The sequence below is a fragment of the Primulina huaijiensis genome, chromosome 6 (genome assembly GCF_012295235.1).
Source record: "Primulina huaijiensis isolate GDHJ02 chromosome 6, ASM1229523v2, whole genome shotgun sequence".
Taxonomy (NCBI): domain Eukaryota; kingdom Viridiplantae; phylum Streptophyta; class Magnoliopsida; order Lamiales; family Gesneriaceae; genus Primulina; species Primulina huaijiensis.
The window spans coordinates 4,044,829-4,068,959 of NC_133311.1; the positions used below are offsets into that span (position 1 = coordinate 4,044,829).

The following is a 24,131-nucleotide window of genomic DNA, read 5'->3' on the forward strand; positions in this document are numbered from 1 at the left end:
AAAAAAAAAAAGATAAAAAAAAAACAAAAAGAAAGATGTTGAAGATCTATGTAATTTTTAAGTTATATGCTACGACCCATTTATCTCTCATAAAAGAAAAAAAAAGAGAAAGAGAGAAATTTATTGCACAAATTAAATAAATATGTGGTCAAGAAGCATAAACTTAGTCTGATTCCATGATGTAATAAAAAAAAAAGATCAGGAAAAAATATATAATAAGAACAACTAGATTTTGAATCAATGAATTTTCTATCTTTTGATTAGTTTGGCTCGTTTGTCTGTCTACATTCTGTAAAATATTTTTCTGAGCATTTATCTGTATTCCAAATCCATGAGAGAAATCGTTGCCATAAATTGAAACATTTATTAACCTGTGAGGATATGGAGTTGAGACTCTTACTAGGAATTTCTGAAGGTCGTATACATTTAACTACCTGAAATAAGCTTTGAATTGATCATCTCAAATTATTTCATAAATTATAATTATAATGATCTTGATATTACTTTGACAGTTTTCAAATTTAATTTAAACACTTAGATAGTTTTGATTACATTTCTATTTAAATTAATCAATATGTTTTGTATTGCTATTAACGCTTAAATTGCTAGGGACTAGTAATAAGCTGGTTGGGAGGTGTGATAAACATAAAAATTGTACATTAATTAAATGTTTTATAATATAAATATATAGTTTTTGTTTTATTAAATGTTTAAATATTATATGTTTTATAATAAATTGTATAAAATATAAGTTGTTGTGTAATTACAAGTTTTTACTATTTTTTACAGGTTCGATAAAACAAGAATAAACTTGGCGTTGCAAATGGGATTAAGATGATTCTTGGACCTGTAGAAAGTTGATTATAATATCTACAATATTGTTGACAAGCATGAGATAAAAATCCTCTCACAATTGGGATCAAATTAAGCAACAAATAAAGTTACCAAAGGAGTGGCAGTTTTACCATGCTCTAGTATTTTGACCATATCTCTCAAATTACTTGGTCAAATGGTTTGAAAAAAATACCACAACTAGACAACTCAATTATCCACATGTTTCTTTTTATGTGAAGAAGCAAATTCGGAGAAGAAGATTTTCAAAAGTGATGTGTAATATAATATAATATCTTGGAACACCAATGAAGACTTATGTGTAAAAAAATAATATTTTATTTGTGGTTGTCTCCCCAAATTTGGCTATAAATAGGGGTGCATTGTAATGTATTGAGATATCCCTCATTCTATGAACAAACCTTTGAGTTCATAATATTTCTCTCTATATTTTTCCTTTATTTCTTCATTTAAATACAATTAGCATGTTAATTTCATATTCAAAGTTTTACACTTTGAATAATGAATAGCTAACTTCCTAAAGTTGAGATGATAAGGTGAAACTCTTGGCATGATAATAACGTTGTTAAAAGATAAGAATCTATGTTTTATATTATTTAATCATTATTTATTGTTTATGTTATATTTATTTTTTTAAGCATTTTTATACCCTACNGTTTTGGTATATATTATATACTTATAAGATAATAATTTATAACATAATATAAATATGATTATTTAATATATTGGAACCATTTTATTAAGTGGATTCTAATATTGTTCGTTAATGTTAACTTTATTAAAATAACAAGAGTGAATCCTTTAATCTCAACTACTTAAATTAAAATTGGAACAATTAAAATTTACCCATTAAAGATTCAAACAATTAAAATTAAAAAGAAACAAAAACAAAAACAAAACAAAAAGACATTGTAGTGGACTTGTAATTACCTTAGCTTCCCTGTAGATACGATATCGGACTCACCGAATTATACTACTTGTGGACAACCTGCTCTTGGGAGTGCAACAATCAAAGTGACAACAATGATTTTAAGATATATTAAAGATAGTTTTAAGACTTTTTATTTATGTTTTGAGAGGTTTTTGAGAGATTATAGTGCGAGCTGTATTTATCAAATATATAGTTGGTTGTTTTATTTTAAAATGATGTCCAAAATATTTTATGTAATTTTTATGGTTCGGCCAATGCTAAGTGAGGTTTGGGAAAAAAAATTTCTAGTACTTTTAAGAAATATAATACCAGACGTTTCCATAGGCGTAAATGACATGAAAAGTTAGAGATATAGTTGAGAAAACATGAAAATGAAAAATATATAATAATGTATTATCTTGTTTTTTGAGACTGTTTGTCCTCTTAAAACTGATGGTCCATTTAAACTCGACATGCCCCGGGGTCACGGTAACCGGTCCAGGACCGTACTTTTTTTTATAATTATTTTTAGTAAAATTTGAAATTCATGTACAATAGAATATTTGAACACCTACCTATAACTTCTTTCCACGTCGTGATGCCACTAGGCCATGGAAAGTCATTTGGAAGGAACTATTCCCACCCTCACCACTCTCGGCCGCCTCTCTCTATTTCCCCAGCAGCCTCCATGAGTTCCAGTAGCTAGGGTGTTCGGTTTCTTCAAGGATTTTCATAAAAAACATTGTCCCGTCCCTCCGGTTTCCGTCTCTCGCCTCGCTTTTATCTTTTTTCGAGCGTTTAATCGCAAAGGCAAACCCGAGTCCATTCTTTTCGCATTGATCACATCATAATATGTGTTTTGAAATGTATTTGCATGATATATTGTGGTTATAGGGTTATGCATCGGTTTTACTCGAATTCTACACAAAAATACGCAATTTTCTTGTCACGTTTCTTGACTTGTGTTGAAGGTGCTGACATGTCTCGAGGTTTAGGTGTGATTTGATAGTAGATATGTAGGAACGTGTGTGCTGTTATTGAGGTCGATGCAAGTTTGAAGGAGAACCGATCGATTCATGTGGCTCGGTTTTGGAGAGTTGGGTAGTTCACGTGTATTCAAGGGCATGGGGTTGAAGGTCTTGGCTAGGGCAGTGCGGGAAGGTTTGGTTGTGGTCTATGAGAGGTTGGTTCGAGCTTGGTCGGGGCTGGTTGGGCGTGGTATAGAGTTTGGCTTCAAAATTCGATTTTGAGCTTTCTCCCGTGGGCAGCGTCGCGGCTCTGGCACATGGTGCCTAGGCGCTTACCAGCGCCGCAACACTACACTGCCAGCGCCTAGGCGCCAGTACTGTACATGTATTTTGCGAGATTTTGTGGATATTGCTCGTTTTGGAAGTTCCAGTAAGTTACACCGACATGTCTGTGGTTATAAATGGTTTAAGTTGAGTCCACACAGGGTTTGGTTAGGAGTCGTTGAACTATGGTTAAATTGGATCAATTCTCAGGTTAATTCGGGTTAAACGGGACTCCGTTCTAAGCCCTGAAACGAAATATAGAAGTTAATGCAGGGGTTCGGGACACGTTTATGGAAATGACTAGAAGTATGTTTAAGGAGTTTGATAAGTTTGACCGGGAGCGGGGCGAGTAGCAGTCCTGACAGCGCCCTGATCACAAAATTACATGTTTTAAATGTATATGTTATCATGAACATGAATTTTTATGGAAATACGAAAAACACATCGCATGCTTGGTTTTAAGGAAATATATGTATACGCATGAATTTTACAAGTGATTAATATGATGACATGTTTTGAAGTAGATGAGTTGGTTGTGACTAATACGAACACGAACATGTAAAGCCAAGGCTCAGTGGATGGGTAAAACTGACGCTGATGTCCCGGCCGTCGGGTATCACGGTTATACGTAGATGGATCCATCGACTAGAGCTGATACGAATGTCACAACTAATGATCTGAATTCAATTAAGTAAAAGAATAAGTATATGATGATACGATATGACATGATTTGATATGTATATGTTTACGTTTATGTTTATGCTTTTGAAGATCATGAAAGTTATTTTTCTTACAATACTTTTCACTATTGCATGATATATATATGTACTTGTTATAACGGTTCAAGTGTATTGAGTCTTTAGACTCACTAGATGTGATTGATGCAGGTGATCTTATGGTTGAGAAGACTGGAGGCGCTGAAGACTGAGTAGGCTGAGCTGAGGGTGCACGTGAAAAGCCGAGGACCTTGCATTTCTTCTGTATAATATGATTATGAGTCATGGGTGTAAACTATATTTTAAATTAAATGTCTTTGCATCTCTTTATACGTTGATGATTTTGACAAAAGTTGAGTTCCTTTAAAACAGTAGACTAGGAGATTGTTTTTATTTTAAGATTTAATTAATCGCAGTTATTTTTATTCAGTGGTTGGACGACTTTTTAAAATACATGATTGACTGCTTTTATTTCATGCATGTGTTTGGGGATTTTCGGAAAGAGCTTTTTTTAAAAAAATATTTCAGTAGAATTTTAAGCATCAGACGTTTCATTTTTAGTATTGCAAATAGATTTAGTTTTGAATATTTGTCTCACGAGTCTCTGTAACATGTTGCTAATCGTGTTCCACAAATCACAATTACACGAATACTTGAGAAATTAGTTCATTAAAAAACAGAAATATATGATTACATAATGTAATATTTTAAATAATAAATTTCTATATGTTCCGATATTTGGAGTGACCATTGACAAATTCATTCATATATGTGAGTTACTTTTGATTGGATCTAGTTCATGGTCAGTTCAAAAAAGGTTAATTGCATATCGAGTGTTCGATAAAATGCACACTGACGAAAACATTTCTCAATTGATACGTTTAACTTTGGAAGAATATGGTTTAACTTCAAATATTTTTCTTTATACTTTGATAATGCTAGTTATAACATTTTGAGTATCGAGGAACTCAAAAAAAAAATACGTGAACCATCAATTGATAGTTTATTTTTTCATATTCAATACATTTTTCATGTTTTGAATTTATGTGTGAAAAATGAATTAAGATCATTTGTAGGACCGAGCGCTTGTCGCTTTACCAAAAGCTATAGCTGGTGGTAATGATACAACTCAAATATTTTAAACCGCACAACTGCTCAAGCACCACAACAGAGACAATTATTGTACCCAACAATCTCCCTCCCAATAATTGTACTCATTGCAATCAATAAGAATCGAACCTGTTACCTTGGCTCTGGTATCAATTGTTGGACCGAGCACTTGCCGCTTTACCAAAATTTAAACCGCATAACTGTTCAGCCACCACGGTTCGATCGCTTTTTTAACAGAGACAATTATTGCACCCAATATCATTAGATGCTCACATTTAACCAATTAAGTCAGCTCTGTCTTATTTATGGACTCATCCAAATGTAATGAAGAAATTTGGCAGATTTTGTTAGGTTAATTATATGCGACCGAGGAAGTTCTCACGAGACATACCAACTCTTTGGAACTCGACATACAAATTGTTACATGATTCATTTGAATACAGAGACTTGTTATGTTCATTTTTCCACAACATGATGAAAATTCTAGATTTGATCTATTCTCGCATAAATGGAATGTTTGTAAAACAATTTGTGAAAATTTTGAGGTATTTAGTAATGGAACTGAAAAACTATCTTGAGTTTATTATCCTAACTCTCATATAGTTTTAGTAAATTTTTGTAATATAACATTAATTTTAAATGAATATATTGCTAATCAATATTTGGGTTCTTCAGTTCAAGCAAGGAAAGTTAATTAAGAAAAATATTTTTATTATATTCCTGAAGTTTTCTTAGTCGTTTTTGTTTTAGATCCTAGATACAAATTAAATGTTTTAATTGAAATGTTGACAATGTACTGTGATGTGCTAATTCCTATTAAAAATTATTCTACACCCGATCTTCTTTGACAGTAAGTCGAGTTAGAAAATATTTTTATGAAATTTATAGGGAATATAATTAATATATGGTGTACAAGAAAATGAACCGGGATCACAAAACACTAAAACTGGTACTTGTAGTAGTGTGTGACTTTTTATGAGTGGAAAAATCATTCAAATATAAATATTTAGATAGTAGTGTGAGACTTTTTATGATATTATATTATATATTTAAAAATTAATAAAATATATTTCTAAATAAAATAATAAAAATTAAAATTATTGCAACTCCTTTCAAAATTTGAAATTGTGTTATCGGTCAAATTTGATTTCAAAATTTGAAATATATTGCAAATCCACAACAAAATTGATGTCTTTTTATTTTTTGTTAATAAATTAAATTTAAATATTTTTAAACATCTTTTACTATTTTATTAAAATTAAGCATCTAAACTGAATGTTGTCTTGGTCTGCTTTACAAACTACCTATATTACCCTTTACTCACTCCACGTTCTTAGGGCACCCACCAAATCAGACTCTCTTCTTCACTCCCAAACCAAGAGCCGCAGTAGATAAAAACCTCTTCTCTTCATCTGACCTCCAGATTACCGTCTATGTTCTTTTGCAATCCGTTAGTTTCATTTATCGTGTTTTTCAACTTCTTTATTTTCATCGTCCATGGAGGATTCAAGCCGAAGAAACAGCGGTTCACTGACCCCTATCTCACCACAAAGTAATTTCTTCTTCAAAATTGTGCAGTTTGTTTACTTTACACAAGGAAATATAAGTCCTCGCTTGGTAGCATGTGTTTGGATTTTTAATTGCTACTGGAGCACTCATTGAGAAAGAAGCACGATTTTGTACAAATGTTTGACTTTGTTTTACTTCTTTTTTACTTTTACCATAATTTATTCACTGCATGTTTGTGTATCGTATTTGAAATATTCAAATTCCATTATTTGCTTATTGGAAGAGTAGGTCTTTTGTGTGACGGTCTCACAAATCTTTATCCGTGAGACATATAAAAAGTAATACGTTTTCATGGATCACTCAAATAAGAGATCTGTCTCACAAAGTACGACCCGTGAGACTGTCTCATACAAGTTGTTGCTTTATTGGAATTGAAGCATTCGAATTCCAACTAGTTCCATTTCGGTATTCAAATTCTAAAAAAATGGCAAATTTCTGTTTGTCACATAAACACAAATTCAGAGAATATACATTTCTACAATATGCCTGTAAATTGACGTCTAAAAATATTTATATAACGACCCAATACAATGGTGTTTATGGTTGAATCCAAGCAAAAATACTTGATAGTGTTGATTAGGTTTTATGCTTTTTTTTTTTTGTTTTGTTTAAAGTTTATGAAATAAACACTACCCTAAGTGCTAAATATACAATTGGAATCAAATGTGTCTTACCATTCTTACTTTTTTTTCCAAACTCCGCCACCCACTTCAACCAACCGCATTTTGTTTAATTAATAAATCATTCTGGAATTAGTATTTATTTTTAAAATTTTCTTTAAGATCTCATTTTATTATTTTAAAAAAACATAATAAAAAAAATTATGCATCCAAACTTTAATTAACTTAATGGTGAAACCATTTAATTACTGTTTCGTGTGCCTGAAAAATATATATAATCAGAAATTCTTATTGATTTGGTCATTTGATTTCATCTTAAGCCTTTCATGGCAAAGTTGGAATCTTCACAAGGATGACGTGTTGATTTTTTTGTGGTTTAATGTCCTTTTTGGTGAGTACATATATGTCCGAAGGTCATTTATTTACATGTTTTGAAGGTCGTTCACTAATGCTCGAGCTACTTTTTGAGTACTTTTTTTGCTGTTTTGAGATGATTTACCTTTTACTCTTCATTTTTCATTGTTATGTCATTAATGTTCTCCTGACTTTCAATTTACAACTATGTTACACATAGTTATATGAGATTATCAAGTGTTTTCACATCTCATATATTGATCGTTAGTTATTTCTTTTGATTATTGTTTACTCAACTTGGCGCGCTATTTATGCTGGGTTGCTTGAAATAGTAAATCGTGGTCATTGAAGATGGACAATAGTTGTATTTTTATAGTTCATGCCTCTGGTGTGCCATACAACTCTTCGATAATCAAATTTCAATAAGTGATATGTTTGTTACAGTTTGGAGCCCTTTTGACTACTGGAATCTTGGGATCTTCCGGGGTGGTTTACTTTGTTACAACTTCATTGGCAACTCAATTTGCATTACTACATGATAGAGGTCATATTTACATATTTTTTTGCATCGCGTGAGTCTTAGTTTGCATCGTTTTGGTTGCATGAAGTCTACATTTTGTTCATTTCATCTTAAGTTATTGCATATGATCACCGCTCACTGAATTGTATGAATGTGCAGGAAAACGATGGAAAAAGAGAAAATTCAACCGGAAGTGAAGCTGAGGACAGACCACTTGGCGCTGGGGTGGTAATTCTTGACCACCCCAGCTCATGCAGAAGCCAAGGAAGGAGTTGCGTAGAAGACCTCGTGCTAGGGTGGTATTTCTTAACTGCCTCAGCGCGAGAGGCTGAAGAATCGACAGTAGATCTCGTGCTAGGGCGGTAATTCTTGACCGCCCAGCGTGAGATGCATGTGAAACGACCAACACTATAGAAGACCTCGCACTGTGGCGGTCAAGAAGATGGAGGTAATTCTTGACCGCAGCGCGAATAAACAAGGAAAGTTTCCTTTTTTGCTTGTTTCCAACTTGGAAGGTGGGAGACTGCACAAAGGAACCCTAAGGGACGAAAATTAGGAGAGGATTCAACAGCCAAGGAGTTTGAAGGAGAGAAAAATGCTTGGAGAAAGTTTAGAGTTGAAGATTTCAAGATTTTCGGACAACATTCTTCGCGTTTTCGTCACGTCTAGTATTTCTAGCTTAAAACTTATTGTTTAAGTCTTGTTTTACTTATTTTGATCATGAATTCGAGTAGCTAAATTTCATTATTTGTTGGGATTTAAGGGGATCCTACCCCAAAACCGTGTTTAGTTAATTTATCTATCGAATTTTGATTTATTCTTGATTATGCTATTCTTTTCATTGTGTTGTTGAAGCGTAGCTAACTTTAATAATGATTTCATATTATGAGTGATTCCGAGAGAATAGCCCGTGATAGGAACGAGTAGTATAGTACGTGGATTTACAGTTTTCATTGAAATATGAAGTCGGATACACGTCGATAGTCATAGTCCAGTAGGTCGAAAGCTAAAGGATTTCATAGAACGGCATGCAATTCACCCTTGATAAATAATTAAAGAAATTTAATTACTTCGCTGCGTTGAATTAGTTTGGCATAGCTCGAGAGAGCATGTTCAATTGGATAGGAAATCTCGTCAAAAGCGTAGATCATTGTCGAACGAATTAAGTAAATTAGCAAGAGGTTGGTGAACCAAGATTCCCAACAAATTCATTTCCCATTGAATATTTAATCAATCATTTAGCTTATTTCTTTTATCATTTAATTTTGAATCATTTTGTTGAGATTTTATTTAATCATCGTAGTAGTAAACAATCATCAGAATTATCGTTGCTATAGGTTTAATAACTGAGAATAACAATTGCAAAATACAGTCTGTAGAGGAACGATACTTGTACTCTTGTACACTATATTATTACTTGACATCGTACACTTGCAATTATTTCGAGCTTGATTAATTTTTACCAAGAAGTTCATAGTGCAAGTTTTGCTCGATCACTACACCGTGCTTGCGTTGTTGTTAAAATACAAATTCCATAGAACAAATAATTTTGGATAGCTCTGTATATGATTGTTTAAAACACCATTGCATTGTTCAGCTTATTTTTGTTGTGAAACATTGAATATTCTACCCTGTCTCACGGAAGGAAAATTCCCATTCATGGTATTTAAATTGATGCTATGGTGAACTCTATGACTGCTCGAACCTTCGAAACAAATTCAAATTTAAGATCTGAGATAAGTCGGTTGATATATGGCTCTGCTCATTGAAGAGCAATGAGGGTCTATAGAATCATTTTACTTTTGGTGGATGATATTATGTTGGGCGGGAGAGAGTAATTAACTAAGTGCACATTCCATTGTGAAACTAACAAATTTTAATTTTTTTAATTTTTAATAATATCTGAGTTTGTAGAAGTAAGAGCAAGTGAAAGAGTGATCAACACTACCGCTCACCAAATTAATTTATGTGTTCATATCAGATTTGCATATTGCCGAGCAATCTCATTAGTAAATGCTACTTTATGTACTAATGATTTTACTTTTATCTTTCTTTGTCAATCTATATTACATTACACGGTAACACATAAATTCTTTTGGATTTTTATATGGACGTTTTGTCTATTCATTGGTGAAGCTGAAAGAGATCAAATTCGGATTTTATTATGAGTTCTTTCGTTATAAAATAGTATAATAAAATCCTCATTATTTAATTTAATCCCTATGGAATAATTATCATAATGTCATATGATATTTTTTTAAAGGATATGTAAAAAGATACTATTAGATCTTTGTATATCTTTTACTATTTATTAAAGTTGGGCATGCTAGAGTAACTAAATGGTGTCTTGGTGACCCACTTCACTCACTCCACGTTCTTTTCACAAAGATTTGATTTTTATCCCTTTCTCTTTTTAGTAGTGTTTTTATTCCTTATGAGTGTTTTCCAATTTTTTTATTTATCGTTTGAATTCTAGAATCTCGAAAATATGACGCACATTTTGAATGTTAGTTTCGGTTTTTCCCTTATGACTGTTTTCAAATTTTTAATTCTACTTCAAGGTTTGATATTTTATCCAATTCTTTATTCTCTCAGGTTTTTTTCATATTCAATATTCGGTGTTCTTAGATTCACTTGTGACAAACTCTGTCAATTTACTCTCATCCAATTAGGTGCATTTCACGACGCTCACAACTTGGATCGATCTTCAACCACGCCTCAAAACCATCAAAATTTACAAGGTTTTGTTTCCCTTTCTCTATTTTGTTATGGTTTTTTTCCCATTATGATTGTTTTTCAATTTTCTTTATTTATTGTTTAAGTATATCTAACTATCAATTGTGAAAACACACCTTTGATAATAATGAAAACAATAAGTGGAAAATGTTTGTACTGAAGGTATCTATTACTTTCTTCAGCTCAGCTTTGCATGGATCGAAGTATTTAGCTTCAAACATAAGACTATCTCATTTACTACATTTATGCCTCTTGATTTTCATGTTGTAGAATTCAAGAAGATTAAAAAAACAATTAAATGAAAAGCGCCTAATATTTTAAAAATGGGAAAAAGTACACCCAAAATTCTTTTATTCAAGTATATTTTTAACAAGAAACTTTGATCGTGCTTGCAAAATATTTTGTTCACTTCCTTGACATGCATCTTCTCTTTTATCTTCCATAAGAATTGATTAGTAACTTCAAAATATAATATTTTCACCAAGCTTCGATGAACAAAAAGTTCAATTTCTAAGCAATTTATGATGCATTTAAACTATCTACCTCTTTCCGTTTCTCGGAGCGTTCAACGTGAACTAGAACTCGAGACCATTTTCTAATATTTGGACTCGAATTTTGGACCATTTTTCATGATTCTGCATTGCATATGTCTTTTACATCTTTATTTCAGTATGTTAGGTTATGTTTTAGGTTGAGTTTGATGGAATGAGAATATATTTCTCTTGCAAAAATCTAAATATTGAAAAATGGAAGCCACGAGTTCGGGAGAAAATAGACCAGACAACAATGTCAATAACATGTTTTCTATGCAGAATGACGTTGCAAATCAACAACAAAGGTCTCTGCAGGTATGCTATTTTTTTTCATTCCATATTTGAAGTAAACATTTTAGTATTATATTATGGAAAATTAAAAAAAAATTATATAAGTATTTCTATTTTAAGAATCAGTTTCATTCATGATCAATCAACATAATAATACAATAGCATTAATATATATATAATTTTTTTTATATCTTTCATATTTAGACAAAAACGATGATATAGGAAAAATATAGCCTCAATTAGTTGACGACAATGCCATGTACGTACATGCAAAAATAATCATTTCAATTTTTCGGAAATGTATTCCACCATTATTTTCTCATTTTCATAATTACATTAACTATTGGTCTATAATTCTATGTAGGACATGACAAATTCTAACTCCAGCTCTTACATAATCGAAAGGCGACAAATGCTAATGCATAACGAATGTGAAAGAATACATTCTATGAACCAACGACGACGACAATCTTTCCTTGCTCGACATCGATCAAATTACCAAATTAGAATAATGAATTTTACTTCCTCCATTTCTACTTCAAACCAGTATTGTATAATACGTAGTTCAAATAATATTTACATGGTCTATAAGTCATACTTTTATTGTGTGCTAGATGCACAACACACTTACAATATGCATATATTGTTGAACGGATCAACAAATAAATTGGAGATTTGCCCAACGTACCAGACGACGATCAATGAATGAGGATGCAAGGAACATGAAATTGGCTCGCCATCGTGCAAATTATCGAAGGAGACAAGATAACGAGAGATCATCAATTCCAGATGAGTCTAATCTTGGTAATAGTGTGTTGGAACTTTTCAAGTTCGCAGTCTTTGCTTAATTTTGATGTTAACAAAACTTGTTATTTTGTTTCTAATAACCTACCTTAGTGCGCAGATAGCTGAAACTGAAATGATCAGTTTACGAGCCAAAACTGAAGCGATCGAGATGCTTACTGAAATCGCTAACTGATCGCACGAACTGACCAGCTAAACTGATGAATCGTAAGAGCAGTTCAACTGATAAAGAGTCCAGCTGACCAGTTTAACTGAATCAGTAAAATCAGTTAAGCTGAAGAGCCAAATGATTTCACCTCACCGCAACAAGACCAGTTCAGAACTTCAGTTAGGTGCAGACCAGTTGCGGCATTCAACAAGCTTACTTAATAGATTACAGGTGTGCGCAAAGGTACAAAAGCAACTGTACTATCACAGTACAATTATGAACGTTGCATCAGAAGCTTAAAGCCAAAAGTTCTGGAATGGATTCCAAAGAACAAATTCAAAATGCAACAGATACAATAATTGAGTCTCACTGTACGATCAATCTTCGCGTCTATAAATAGAAGATCAGTGAAGACTCAGGAAGGATGATATACACAGTGTGGTTAAAAGAGAGAACACAAGAAAAGAAGAGAGGGCACGCATATTGCATATCTGCTTTGAATAAGTAATCAGCCCAGTTGTGAGGGAACACTTCAAAGTTATATTAGCTTAGATTAGAAGCTTATTTCCCTAAGTGTGTGAGAACACTTTCGGGGAGTGTTCATTATTCAGTTCTCATACACACGCACACACCACCATCCAAATTACAGTCTTGCACAAAGACAATAAGCTTGTGTATGTAGTCTTTGACACATAGACGTTAAAGAAGTGTTGGCTGGAAGGTGCTGCCTTCAGTCTAGACTAGTAGTTCAGTTAGGCAGTGGGTAAGTCCTAAGCTGTGTAGGATTTGTACAAGGTGTTGTATAAATCTAAGTCTTCTAGTGTATCCTACCCGTGGAGGTAGAAGGGGTGACGTAAGAGCAGTTGAGTCTCTGAACATCCATAAACATATCCTGTGTCTTTTAACTGTTTAACTGCTTGTTTTGTTATTAATTGATTTGATCAGTCAAGTTGATATCAGTTCAGTTCTGTCAATAACTGAACTGATATAAGCTCTAACTGATTTTCCCGTAAATTCAGTTCTTTAGTTGCACAGTATATAAAACATATCAGTTTTCTTAAAGAATGATTATTTCAAGTGTTTTCCGCTTGGTTTAATACCAACCTTGATCTAATTCATCGATGTATACATTCTTAGAACACGAGCTATTGCAGCTCATTGATTTATTGTGTTGAAAGCACCCTTAAGGTGCCGAGCACACGATCCGTCATAGTGATTTTGTTGCACCAACTACAATGATTCAAGAATCAAGTCAAAACATCGGTGAAAATCGTAAGTATCTTCTACAATATTTGGAATTATATCAACAATGTAATGTTAAACAATACTGTCTTAGCAAAACAATCATATATTTAATTTGATGTATTGTACAAAACATCCTAAATAGTTATCATTCTCAAATACTACTACTAAGTTAAAAAGGCTCCACATCTATTTTTCATGACAGTTGTTGATGTGACTACAATGCGACAAATATATCGCTCAGAGACAATATTTTTTCATACTTTGACATGAAATTTCAAGCGTGGAAGTACTAGCACACATCTACCATCGCAAATTCTGTTCATCAAGGTATTCTATCATATCCAAATAAATAGTCGATGTAATATATATGTTTCGCACCTTTATCCATTATCAATGGGTTTAAATAAAAATAAATAATTGAATCAAAATATGTTGGATTAATTAGTATTAATTTGCTAAATAATTGTTTCACTAAATTTTTCTATTTTTGATACACATGTGTATTTTTTTTTGGTTAAAAAAACTTTATATTGCGTCTGTCATCGATTTCCTCTCTCAAGTTCTACATTTAATATTTAATGACTTCGATGAGAGTCCATCAACCATGTGATTGATTTTTATTTTTTATTTTAATTTTCAAAATTTTATGCAAAAATATTTAATAATTTAAAAGTTTCATAAGTTGATTTAAAAATTCACTAGGAAGCATCCTACATGAAATATATTTAAACATGAAAAATATAATTTGAACACATTGTACATTTTTTAATGTCTTATTTTCATGTTTTCGTACACAAATTTTCATTTATTTAAAATAAGTATTCTCAATTTTTAAAAATTCATATAAATAAGAAAAATATTATTTTAAATTATGGCATATTTTTTAACCGTAATATATGAAATATATGACTTTTTCATTAGCGCTTATAAGCATTTTACAATTTCAATTAAGAAATAGTAGAGAAAAAAAATATTTTGGAATTTTTACATGATACAATATATATCGTCAAATATTTTGAAAATATGTTATTTTTAAAGACAAAGTTCACGAATATGTTAAAATAATAAATTTCCACTATAATTTATTTGTTCACTCTTCCAGCAACAACTTTTTTTAAAATTGTTAGTTTGAAGATTAATTTGAAATTTTTTGCAGAAATTAACTTCAATGAAAACAATGTCATTACAAACATACAACGATATCCACGTCCACGTTGATATCATAACATAGCAAGAAATTTCGGTGAAAGTGAGATAAATTATCGGTGGCAATTGTCTGACCCAAGAATTTGTATACATTGCCAAGCTCTTCTGTTTCATGGTTAAACATCACAATTCTGCTGTAGAAATAGAAATACAAATTTGGATCATATCCCTTCTCCCATTGAATTACAAGAGTTGTATGCTGCGGATAACGAGGAAGGCAGACATTTTCGACAGTTCATAAGGGCATACAATCATGTTTTCTCTTTTACATCAATGGAAGTCAACATAGATGAGTCCTTAGCAACCGGTACACATGGAATTTACACATTTCGTGCCCAGGGATCAATATATCACTGGATTGGAAGTCTTCTACCAACTGAGAATTGTTGGCCAAGGTACATGCAGATGTGGATTGTAGACACAGATTATGATATAGACAATAAATTTCATTAAATTCCAGAACTAAGACTAGAATTGCTGCTTAATATACAAAACATTCTTAATCAACACAATCCATTTGTGCACGTGTTTCGACAAATTGGCAAATGTCAAGACATACCTAACTGTAGGCTCATCATTAGGCAAAAAAAACCTAATGAACATCAATATAGTTTACCAACAACATCTCAAGTTGCAGCCGTCATTTTTTACAACAAATGTCAAGAAACTTTGAGCATTTGAGATATTACTATACAAGGAATCGGTGGAAATCTTATCAGCATTCAAGATATAGTTGGCTACTATGATCATTTGCAATACCCTCTCCTTCTGAATATGGTACATATGGTTGGAACATAAATAGCCGAAATATCAATGGTAACCGATTAACATGCTTAAATTACTACGCGTATATGCTACAGGTTAGTAAAAAAACATTGTACTTTATGCTTTATCTTTTTAATTAAAAAATTTTAAACTTAAATTTACACATATACTCATATAATGTAATTTATCTTCTTAATCAGATACGAGAAAATTCATCGTCTTTGGTACTTAGAGGAGGTCGTCTACTTCAACAATATGAAGTTGACAATTACGTAAAGATTGAAACACAAAGACTACGATGGATACATTCAAATCGACGTGATATACGTTCAGAACTTTACCAAGGATTGCAAGATTGTTTACATTGAGATGAAAATAATGCAGGTACGATAACTTAATGATTTGAATATTATTTTTCACAACATATATTACAATTCACATCTTACACATATCTATCAAATACATTATACAAGACATGTTGGTATCAGAATCGTTTTGCCATCATCTTTTGGTAGAAGCCCACGTGATATGTACCAACGGTATCAAGATGCCATGACTTTGGTACAAACATATGAAAAACCAGATATAATGCTTATAATGACATGTAATCCGAATTGGAATGAGATAAAAGATAAACTACTTTCTGGGCAATCACCTCAAGACCGTCCAGATTTGATTACAAGGATCGGTCAAAATTTGAGGAGTTTAAGTAAGACATTGTGGAGAGCGGGGTTTTAGGTAAGGTTCGCTCTTATTCGTACGTCATTGAGTATCAGAAAAGAGGGCTTCCTCATGTTCATATGTTGGTCATATTTGAAAATAATGACAAGTTGTGTACTCCCGATCACTTTGACTCAATTGTTCGTGCTGAAATACCTTTAAAAACAGAAGAACCCAATCTACACAAAGCAGTTGTCCACCATATAATACATGGGCCTTGTGGATCAATCAATCCTAATTGTCCATGCATGGTAAATGGTAAATGTAATAAGAACTTTCCAAAGCCATTTGTGGAATACACATCTTGAGGAAATGATTCATACCCTCTTATCGAAGACGTGAAGATGGCCAAGTATCAATTCCCAACAATGACGACGTTTTTATTGATAATGGTTGGGTTATTCCGTACAATCCATGGCTTTTATTAAAATATGATTATCATATTAATTTTGAAGTATGTGGAGGGATTAAATGTGTCAAGTACATATACAAGTATATCCATAAAGATCTTGATCGAGTCGCACTAGAGTTACGAAATGGGCAAAATTGTGATGAAATCCAACAGTACATGGATTGAAGGTGGATTTGTGCACCTGAAGTATTTTGGCGAATTTTCTCATTTGAGTTCAGTAGGATGTATCCTTCAGTCATTAGGTTACAACTACATACACCAAACCAACATTTGATTTATTTTGACCCCCAACAACACGTAAGTGATCTACTTGCAAATGATGACAACTCGAAGACTATGCTTACAGAAATTGTCAAAATAAATTGTGATCCTGAATTGACTGGAAAGTATTTATATCGAAAATTTCCACAATATTACACATGGATAAAATCTAGAAAAAAAATGGATTCGTTGAAGAAGCAACAATAAAGTGGTTGGAAGAGTATATGCTGTGTCGCCATATGAAGGTGAGAGGTTTTATTTTCATATCCTTTTGAATCATGTTAGGGGCCCAACATCTTTTGAAGATCTGATGACTGTGAATGGGGTAACATATTCAACATTTAAGGAGTCTGCTCAAATGAGAGGACTTCTCCAACATGATGATTATGTAAAACAATGTCTGCAAGAAGCACGTTCCGATAGAATTTCATCTTCATTGAGAAGGTTATTTGTATCCATACTGGTGTTCTGTCAACCAACAATAGTTCGAGAACTCTGGGATGAGTTCCATCCTTGCATGTGTGAAGATTATGGTAGAGAAATTTCATCAAGTAACTTAATCATCAATAAGTTATTGCTTGAGATACGAAAATTGTTGCATCAGTACAAAAAAAACTTGATGATTTTGATTCGCCATCAATAAGTGTTGAGTTTTTGACACCATCATAGTAAGTATTACGCACAATCAATCAAAACTATTCTTCATTGATGGTCCTGGAGGTATTGGTAAGATTTTTTTATACTGCTCATTGTTGGCACATTTAAGAAACATGGGTAAAATTATAATTTGCTGTAGCAACATTTGGAATAGTTGCGACATTGTTGCCATGTGGAAGAACTGCACATTCATGTTTTCAAATTCCACTTAGGCCAACCGCATCAATACTTTGCAAAATTAAAAAACAGACAGAACTTGTAGATATGATAAGGCGTGCATCAACTATATTATGGGATGAGGATCCAATGGCAAATCATTTTGCTTTTGAATCCGTCAGTAAGAGTATCCAATATATTATGGAAAATCAAATAGCATTTGGAGGGAAGACAATGGTTTTTGGTGGCGATTTTCGACAAGTGTTACCGATTGTTAAATGAGGGTCAAAGGCAAAACAAATTGCTGCAAGTATTTCGAGGTCAACATTCTGGCATTGCGTAAAGATAATATACTTTTAACAAAATATGATATATGCTCAAGATATTGAGTTCTCGCAACTTCTCTTGCGCATAGGTGATGGATTGCAACACGCTGTGAATCATGATTTCATAAAATTACGAGATTCAATTATCATACTATGGGAAGGTGAACAATCAATTCAGATGTTGATTGATTCTATTTTTCCTAATATGATAAATCATATTAATGATGAGAACTATATGGTTGATAGAGCCATCATCACACTAAAAAATGTTGATGTAGACAATATTAATCAAATGCTCATTCTCAAGTTTCCTGGAGAGGAAAAAGAGTATACCTCTTAGGATGTGTAGAAGACGACAATCACAACTTTTTCAAGAAGAATTTTTGAATTCTCTTAGTCCAAATGGTTTGCCACCACATAAAATCATATTGAAAGTAGGAATTCCTATCATGGTCTTGAGAAATGTTGGGCCTGAACTTGGTTTATGCAATGGAACAAGATTAATATGCGCAGTCTTGGTAGAAATTTATAAATGTTGATATCATAACAAGTCCTCACAAAGGTACCATATTATTTCTACATAGAACGCCATTGAAAAGTGAAGACAATTCTAGATTACCATTTGAGTTGACACGTCTACAGTTTTCCATAAGACTTAGTTTTTCTTGGACAATAAACAAAGCACAAGGTCAAACAATCTCAAATATTGGCATATTTTTGCGTAACCATGTGTTCAGCCACGGTCAGCTATATGTGGTACTTTCAAGAGGAGTCTCAAAAATTCTATAAAAATTTTGGTAAAAGACGGGAATTTAAAGCTTCAATCTGGTGTATTAACAAGAAACGTGGTTTTCAAAGACGTATTGCTACCTGACAGAGAATGATATAAGTGTAAGTAGGTCAAACTCTCTTTATTGTAAATTTTTTAAAAAATACATTATGTACAAATAGTTACAATAATCGTTAAATATATGTTACATGTTTCAACATTATAATTCGGGGAATGCTAATAAATTCAATTATCTGTGTTCAACCACAGTCAGCTATATGTGGCACCCTGTATTATGTCCATGTTTTTATCTCTGCCCATGTTTCTCTATTTCTCATCCTCTATCTTATCACGTCTCCCGAATAATCATTTTTGGCATGGGTATCACACTTTTTATATTTATTGAATCAACTTTAAACATTACTTGATTAGTGTCTAATGGATAAACACATTATTTATGATTTTTGGTTTGTTGGTTTAAGTTTAATTTTTTTGCTGGTTATGAATTTCCTTTGTGCTTTTTTCTCAAAAGCTGAAGAATACTGTTGCAAATAAAGTATTTGTAGAAATGGCATACTCAATTCAATGGATCAGATCTACTCGCCCCCATCTTCATCTGGTTGGTTTTTAACATCGAACAAGTTTATGGTCTATGATTCATTATGTTGTTTTATTTTAGTGATCATATCAAATTCGTTTGTTCGTTTTGATCTTGCAGGTGATAATGTATTTATTATGAGTTTCAAGGTCTTACGATCTAATCTAGCATATATTCTCAACAGAGTCACTAATTATTATATTAGAGTTTCTTAGACATTTTTTATTATAATCTTTACAGACAAATTTACATTTTGGTTGGTAGATTTTAAACTCACACGTTTCAAGATCTAGCAGAGTTCCGATCTCAAAATCTTAACTTTTAGCTGGCACGTCTGCATCTTTACTGTTCTGGAAAATAATTTTTGGACATTTTTTTGACTATTTGTTTACTTCTTTGACATTGAAGTTTATCATTATTTCAAATGATATGATATTAAAACTGCAAAAAATATTATTTTTATGATCAAAATTTATATCATGTAAGGTAAATAATTGAGTTTGGTATATTTATTTAAGCTCTGGAATCTATTACCTTTCATTATTTAAGTACAAAATAATTTAGTGTCATGATGTTGTAATATAATGAATGTTTAATATATTAGCATCATATATTCATGACACACGCAACGCGTGTGCTTCGATGACTAGTGTTAATGATGAGAACTATATGGTTGATAGAGTAATCATCACGCCAAAAAATATTGATGTAAATAATATTAATGAAATGTTCATTCTCAAGTTTTCGGGAAAGGAAAAATAGTATTCCTCTTTGGACACACAGAAGACGGTCCAAGCGATTTGTCACCAAATATAATAATAACGTAAACATGAACCCCATTTTCCACTAAAAAGATTGAATACTGTATCGTCCTTGAATTTTTCCTCCTGGTGGCTTGCAACTGATTCGATGCCATTCAGAAGTATCTGCGTTTCCGTGTCAAAATCCAATCACAACCCTTTCTTCCTTTCCCAAATCTTTACGAACCTTCTCACCGTTTGGCAATCTAATCAAGCATCTTCCTCCAATTTTGAAAACCTAAAGCTGGGATTTCAGAGAACTATTTCAGTGAATTTACAAACCTTCGTTTCAGGAAGCACCACGAATTCCACTATGGATGACCCTAGGAGACCTCCGCTCGTCCCCATACCACACCCTGATACTGTTGATCGGGCCGAAGTTTTTCGGGCCCTCGAAGCCTCTTTAGGCGCAACATTTAGCTCTCAGCCCACGGTTCCAAATCCTAACCCTCTGATCATTGTAATTAGTGGTCCTAGCGGTGTTGGAAAAGATGCCGTGATTAAAAGATTAAGGGAAGTTAGAGAAGATTTGCATTTTGTAGTTACTGCGACTAGCCGGGCTCAAAGGCCCGGAGAAGTTGATGGAAAAGATTACTTCTTTTTGAGTAAAGAGGATTTTATTTCGATGATAAACAAGGACGAGCTTCTGGAGTATGCATTAGTGTATGGTGATTATAAGGGGATACCAAAGCAGCAGATCAGAGAGTACATGGCCAAAAGGCGTGACATTGTGTTGAGAGTGGATATACATGGTGCTGCAACACTGAGGACGATTTTGAGAGATGGCGCCGTATTTGTGTTCTTGGTGGCGGAGAGCGAGGAGGCTTTGGTGAAAAGATTGATCGATCGGAGAACTGAGTCCGCAGAAGCTCTTTTGATGAGGGTTGCGTCGGCTAGGGAAGAGCTGAGGCATTTGAAGGAGTTTGATTATGTGGTTGTGAACAAGGAAGGCGAGTTGGAAAGCTCGGTGAACTTGGTGGAGTCGATCATTGATGCCGAGAAGGCTAAAGTGCACCAAAGGAGAGCGGTCATTTAGAGGGAGGTTATGCTGTTTTATTTGTTTTTGGTAGGTTAGTTCAAGTTAAACTTTTTGGGTACAGTTGCTTAATCTAACTTTGACATGCTATATTGTTGTTGACTCTTTGTTGTCAATCGATAATTGTGCCATTTAGATTTTGGAGCAATGATTTGATAATCTCTGTTTTAGTCCATCTGTAAATGTTTCACTGTTTAAGGTTGGCATATATGTGGGAAGGATAGACCAGAAAAATCAACAGGGGGATACATAATATATCGAGGGGAAGAAACTTACTAGTTTAGATAGTTTATACTTGCAATTTAAATATCTTTTTTGTCGTGCAAATTTACCGCCACCAGTTTACTCTATTTGTGGATCCACCACTGTATTACTACAGTTAAGCACTTGGCAGAAAGAAATGTTACAATATATAATCACAACTTAAATAAATTCAGAAGTCATCTTCCTGATCATATCAGAGATGGACCGTTTACCGCAATGCCGTCAAATGCACAAAATGGATACTGAGAAGCAGCCATACACAGTACTATCTTGCGGAGTTCTAGCATACAAATACAGTATTTTGTGTTATGGACCTGTTATTGATGGGCCTAGATCCAAATAGCCCAAGAGTGTTAGAAGAGTCTAGAAAGAGGGCGATAAATGAATATGTGAGGAAAGAGAGTTAATATTCTTTTCGGTTATTTGTTTTTTGTTGAGTATTGTTACTAGCTTGGGCTAGGGACTTGCATAGTGCTAGGGTTTGTGTACAGAGTTAATCTCTGGGATACTTTCTAGTGTATTTGCATATTGTTTTCAGTTTATAAATATGTGGTTGCAACATTTTGTCTCCTTGTATTTCATGAAAATACCATGTCAACTGATTGTGGGAGCTCTACCAAATCAGAACACAACGGATAAAGATCTGTTTGTGGAAAAAATGTACTATGACTGGAATATATAATCTTTCTTGCTCGTGCAATTCCTGCAAAAGAATAAATCATTTATGGTTCCGACAAATCATACTCCTCCACAATCCTGTTGCCAGTTGCATCATGTTCATCCTTTACTTATACTCCTCTATCGAACATGATTGATTAACAGGCCGTCAAAGATACTGTTTATTGGCTTTTTCTTGACTTTTACAGTGACCATGGTATGAGTACCCATGTCGAGTCATATGTATCCTCTCTGCCCAATGATTTTATAACTATTAGATGCTGTCCACCTGCTTCTTGTCTCATGTGGATCCAGAGAAGGGTCATTGTTTGTGGATTTTTACGGCATCTAAGGTGTTGTTGAACCATCAACTTCGGTCAGCATAGGCTAAACTGCAGCTATATATATGCTAAAGTCCCTTTGGAAGAACATGTTTCTTGAATCTTGCTTCTGAAAATGCAGTACATTTGGTAGGAGATTTAAGTACAGGAAGCGGCGATCGAAGTGCTAGTTTATCCTCTTGTTCATTCTTTGGCACCGGTGCTGGGTGAGGTTGAGGGAGATCACTGCTAAATGCCAATTACGGATTTCTGGACAATGATAAACATGACATGGGGGTGTCTTGTCTCCAAGTCCTTTTAACGACTCGAGCGCACAAAAAACATCAGCAAATAATATATCGTTTTAAGATTGAGAACGTGAAATATCTTAGGATATTCATCGCGTAATAAAATATAGGAACAAGAACTAGAAATTTAACCGTGTAGCTAAATATCAAGTATTTTTAGGGGCCAAATTTGAATATTAAAAATAAATTTAGACATCGATTATTTTTGTCACCCTTTCCATTATATGATTCCAGGTTGATTTCCTACGTAAAGTATATTTGTCACTGGGACATATTCCAGTTAACGTAATATTGTACATAAACTCTTCATATTATGCCTTTTTGTAATATTTTAACTTAGAAAGCATGAATACAATATTCTTTATTCTTTTCCTCTAAATGAGGAAAACCTAATACAAATCCAAAAAATCCCAGCCATTTCTTTGTTAATACTTCAAAGAAACACCGTTTTCTAACAAAGAATTGGAACCTTTTTTCCGGTTATATATACTTCTTTCTTGAATTAAAGAAGGATTCAGAGAGAGATAATTAAATAAAAACTCACTAGCTATGGCTTCCGGTGCAGGAAAATCAGCAGCATTTGCTCTTTTAATACTTAATGTTGTCCTCTATTTCATTGTCATTGCTATTGCAGCATGGGCAGTAAATCATGGAATCGAACGATCCCGTGAAACAGGTATTGTTTTATCTTTAATTATTTTTTCCCATCACACATCTCACATAACTCGAACTCGTAAACCAGGGAGTTTGTTGGCTGTGATATATCAGCTTAATATGTTAAAGATATGTTTCTATCTGCAGCATCTCATCTTTCGCCTCCAGCTCGGCTTTTCCCGATATATTACCCGTTTGGAAACATGGCCACTGGTTTTGTAATCTTATTTTCACTTATAGCTGGGGTCGTGGGATTCACCACATCCATTACTGGCATAAATAATGTGATTCAATGGAATGCTCCAAGTTTACAAGCAGCTTCTGCATCTTCTCTTGTAACCTGGCTAATCACTTTGCTTGCAATGGGGTATGGAAATTATTACTTCTGTTTTCACTTTTAGACATTTATGTGAAGTTACATATACATNTTGATGTAGGGTGGACAGAATCCAACTTGGTAAGCCAGGCATCAGTTTAATACTTCAATTCAAACAAATACCCATCTTATTATAAAACATATAA

General features: G+C 33.2%; 2 protein-coding genes and 1 long non-coding RNA gene across 8 annotated transcripts; all 3 read left to right on the forward strand.

The window, feature by feature from the left end:
* Positions 1–11,345: 11,345 nt before the first annotated feature.
* On the forward strand, positions 11,346–14,010 carry LOC140979883 (uncharacterized). 3 transcript variants are annotated; one of them, XR_012175817.1, is made up of 4 exons: positions 11,346–11,527; positions 11,868–12,313; positions 13,669–13,727; positions 13,903–14,010. It is a non-coding gene; the product is annotated as an uncharacterized lncRNA (long non-coding RNA). The 3 variants fall into 3 exon arrangements; XR_012175818.1 differs by lacking the exon at positions 13,669–13,727 and having other exon boundaries at positions 11,868–12,307; positions 13,903–13,975; XR_012175816.1 differs by lacking the exon at positions 13,903–14,010 and having other exon boundaries at positions 13,669–13,869.
* Positions 14,011–20,392: 6,382 nt separating this feature from the next.
* Positions 20,393–23,631, forward strand: LOC140979460 (guanylate kinase 3, chloroplastic-like). Of its 4 annotated transcripts, none has more exons than XM_073444863.1 (2): positions 20,393–21,440; positions 23,521–23,631. In XM_073444863.1, exon 1 carries the CDS (start codon positions 20,480–20,482, stop codon positions 21,404–21,406), a length of 927 nt encoding a protein of 308 aa, XP_073300964.1. In that variant the 5' UTR covers positions 20,393–20,479; the 3' UTR covers positions 21,407–21,440; positions 23,521–23,631. The 4 variants fall into 4 exon arrangements, with proteins under 4 accessions (XP_073300964.1, XP_073300963.1, XP_073300966.1 ...); XM_073444862.1 differs by having other exon boundaries at positions 20,393–21,436; XM_073444865.1 differs by lacking the exon at positions 23,521–23,631 and adding an exon at positions 22,537–22,703.
* LOC140979462 (membrane protein PM19L-like) lies at positions 23,276–24,039 on the forward strand. The gene is made up of 2 exons (XM_073444866.1): positions 23,276–23,631; positions 23,757–24,039. The coding sequence occupies exons 1-2, from the start codon at positions 23,505–23,507 to the stop codon at positions 24,008–24,010; spliced, it is 381 nt and encodes a 126-aa protein (XP_073300967.1). The 5' UTR covers positions 23,276–23,504; the 3' UTR covers positions 24,011–24,039.
* Positions 24,040–24,131: the final 92 nt, after the last annotated feature.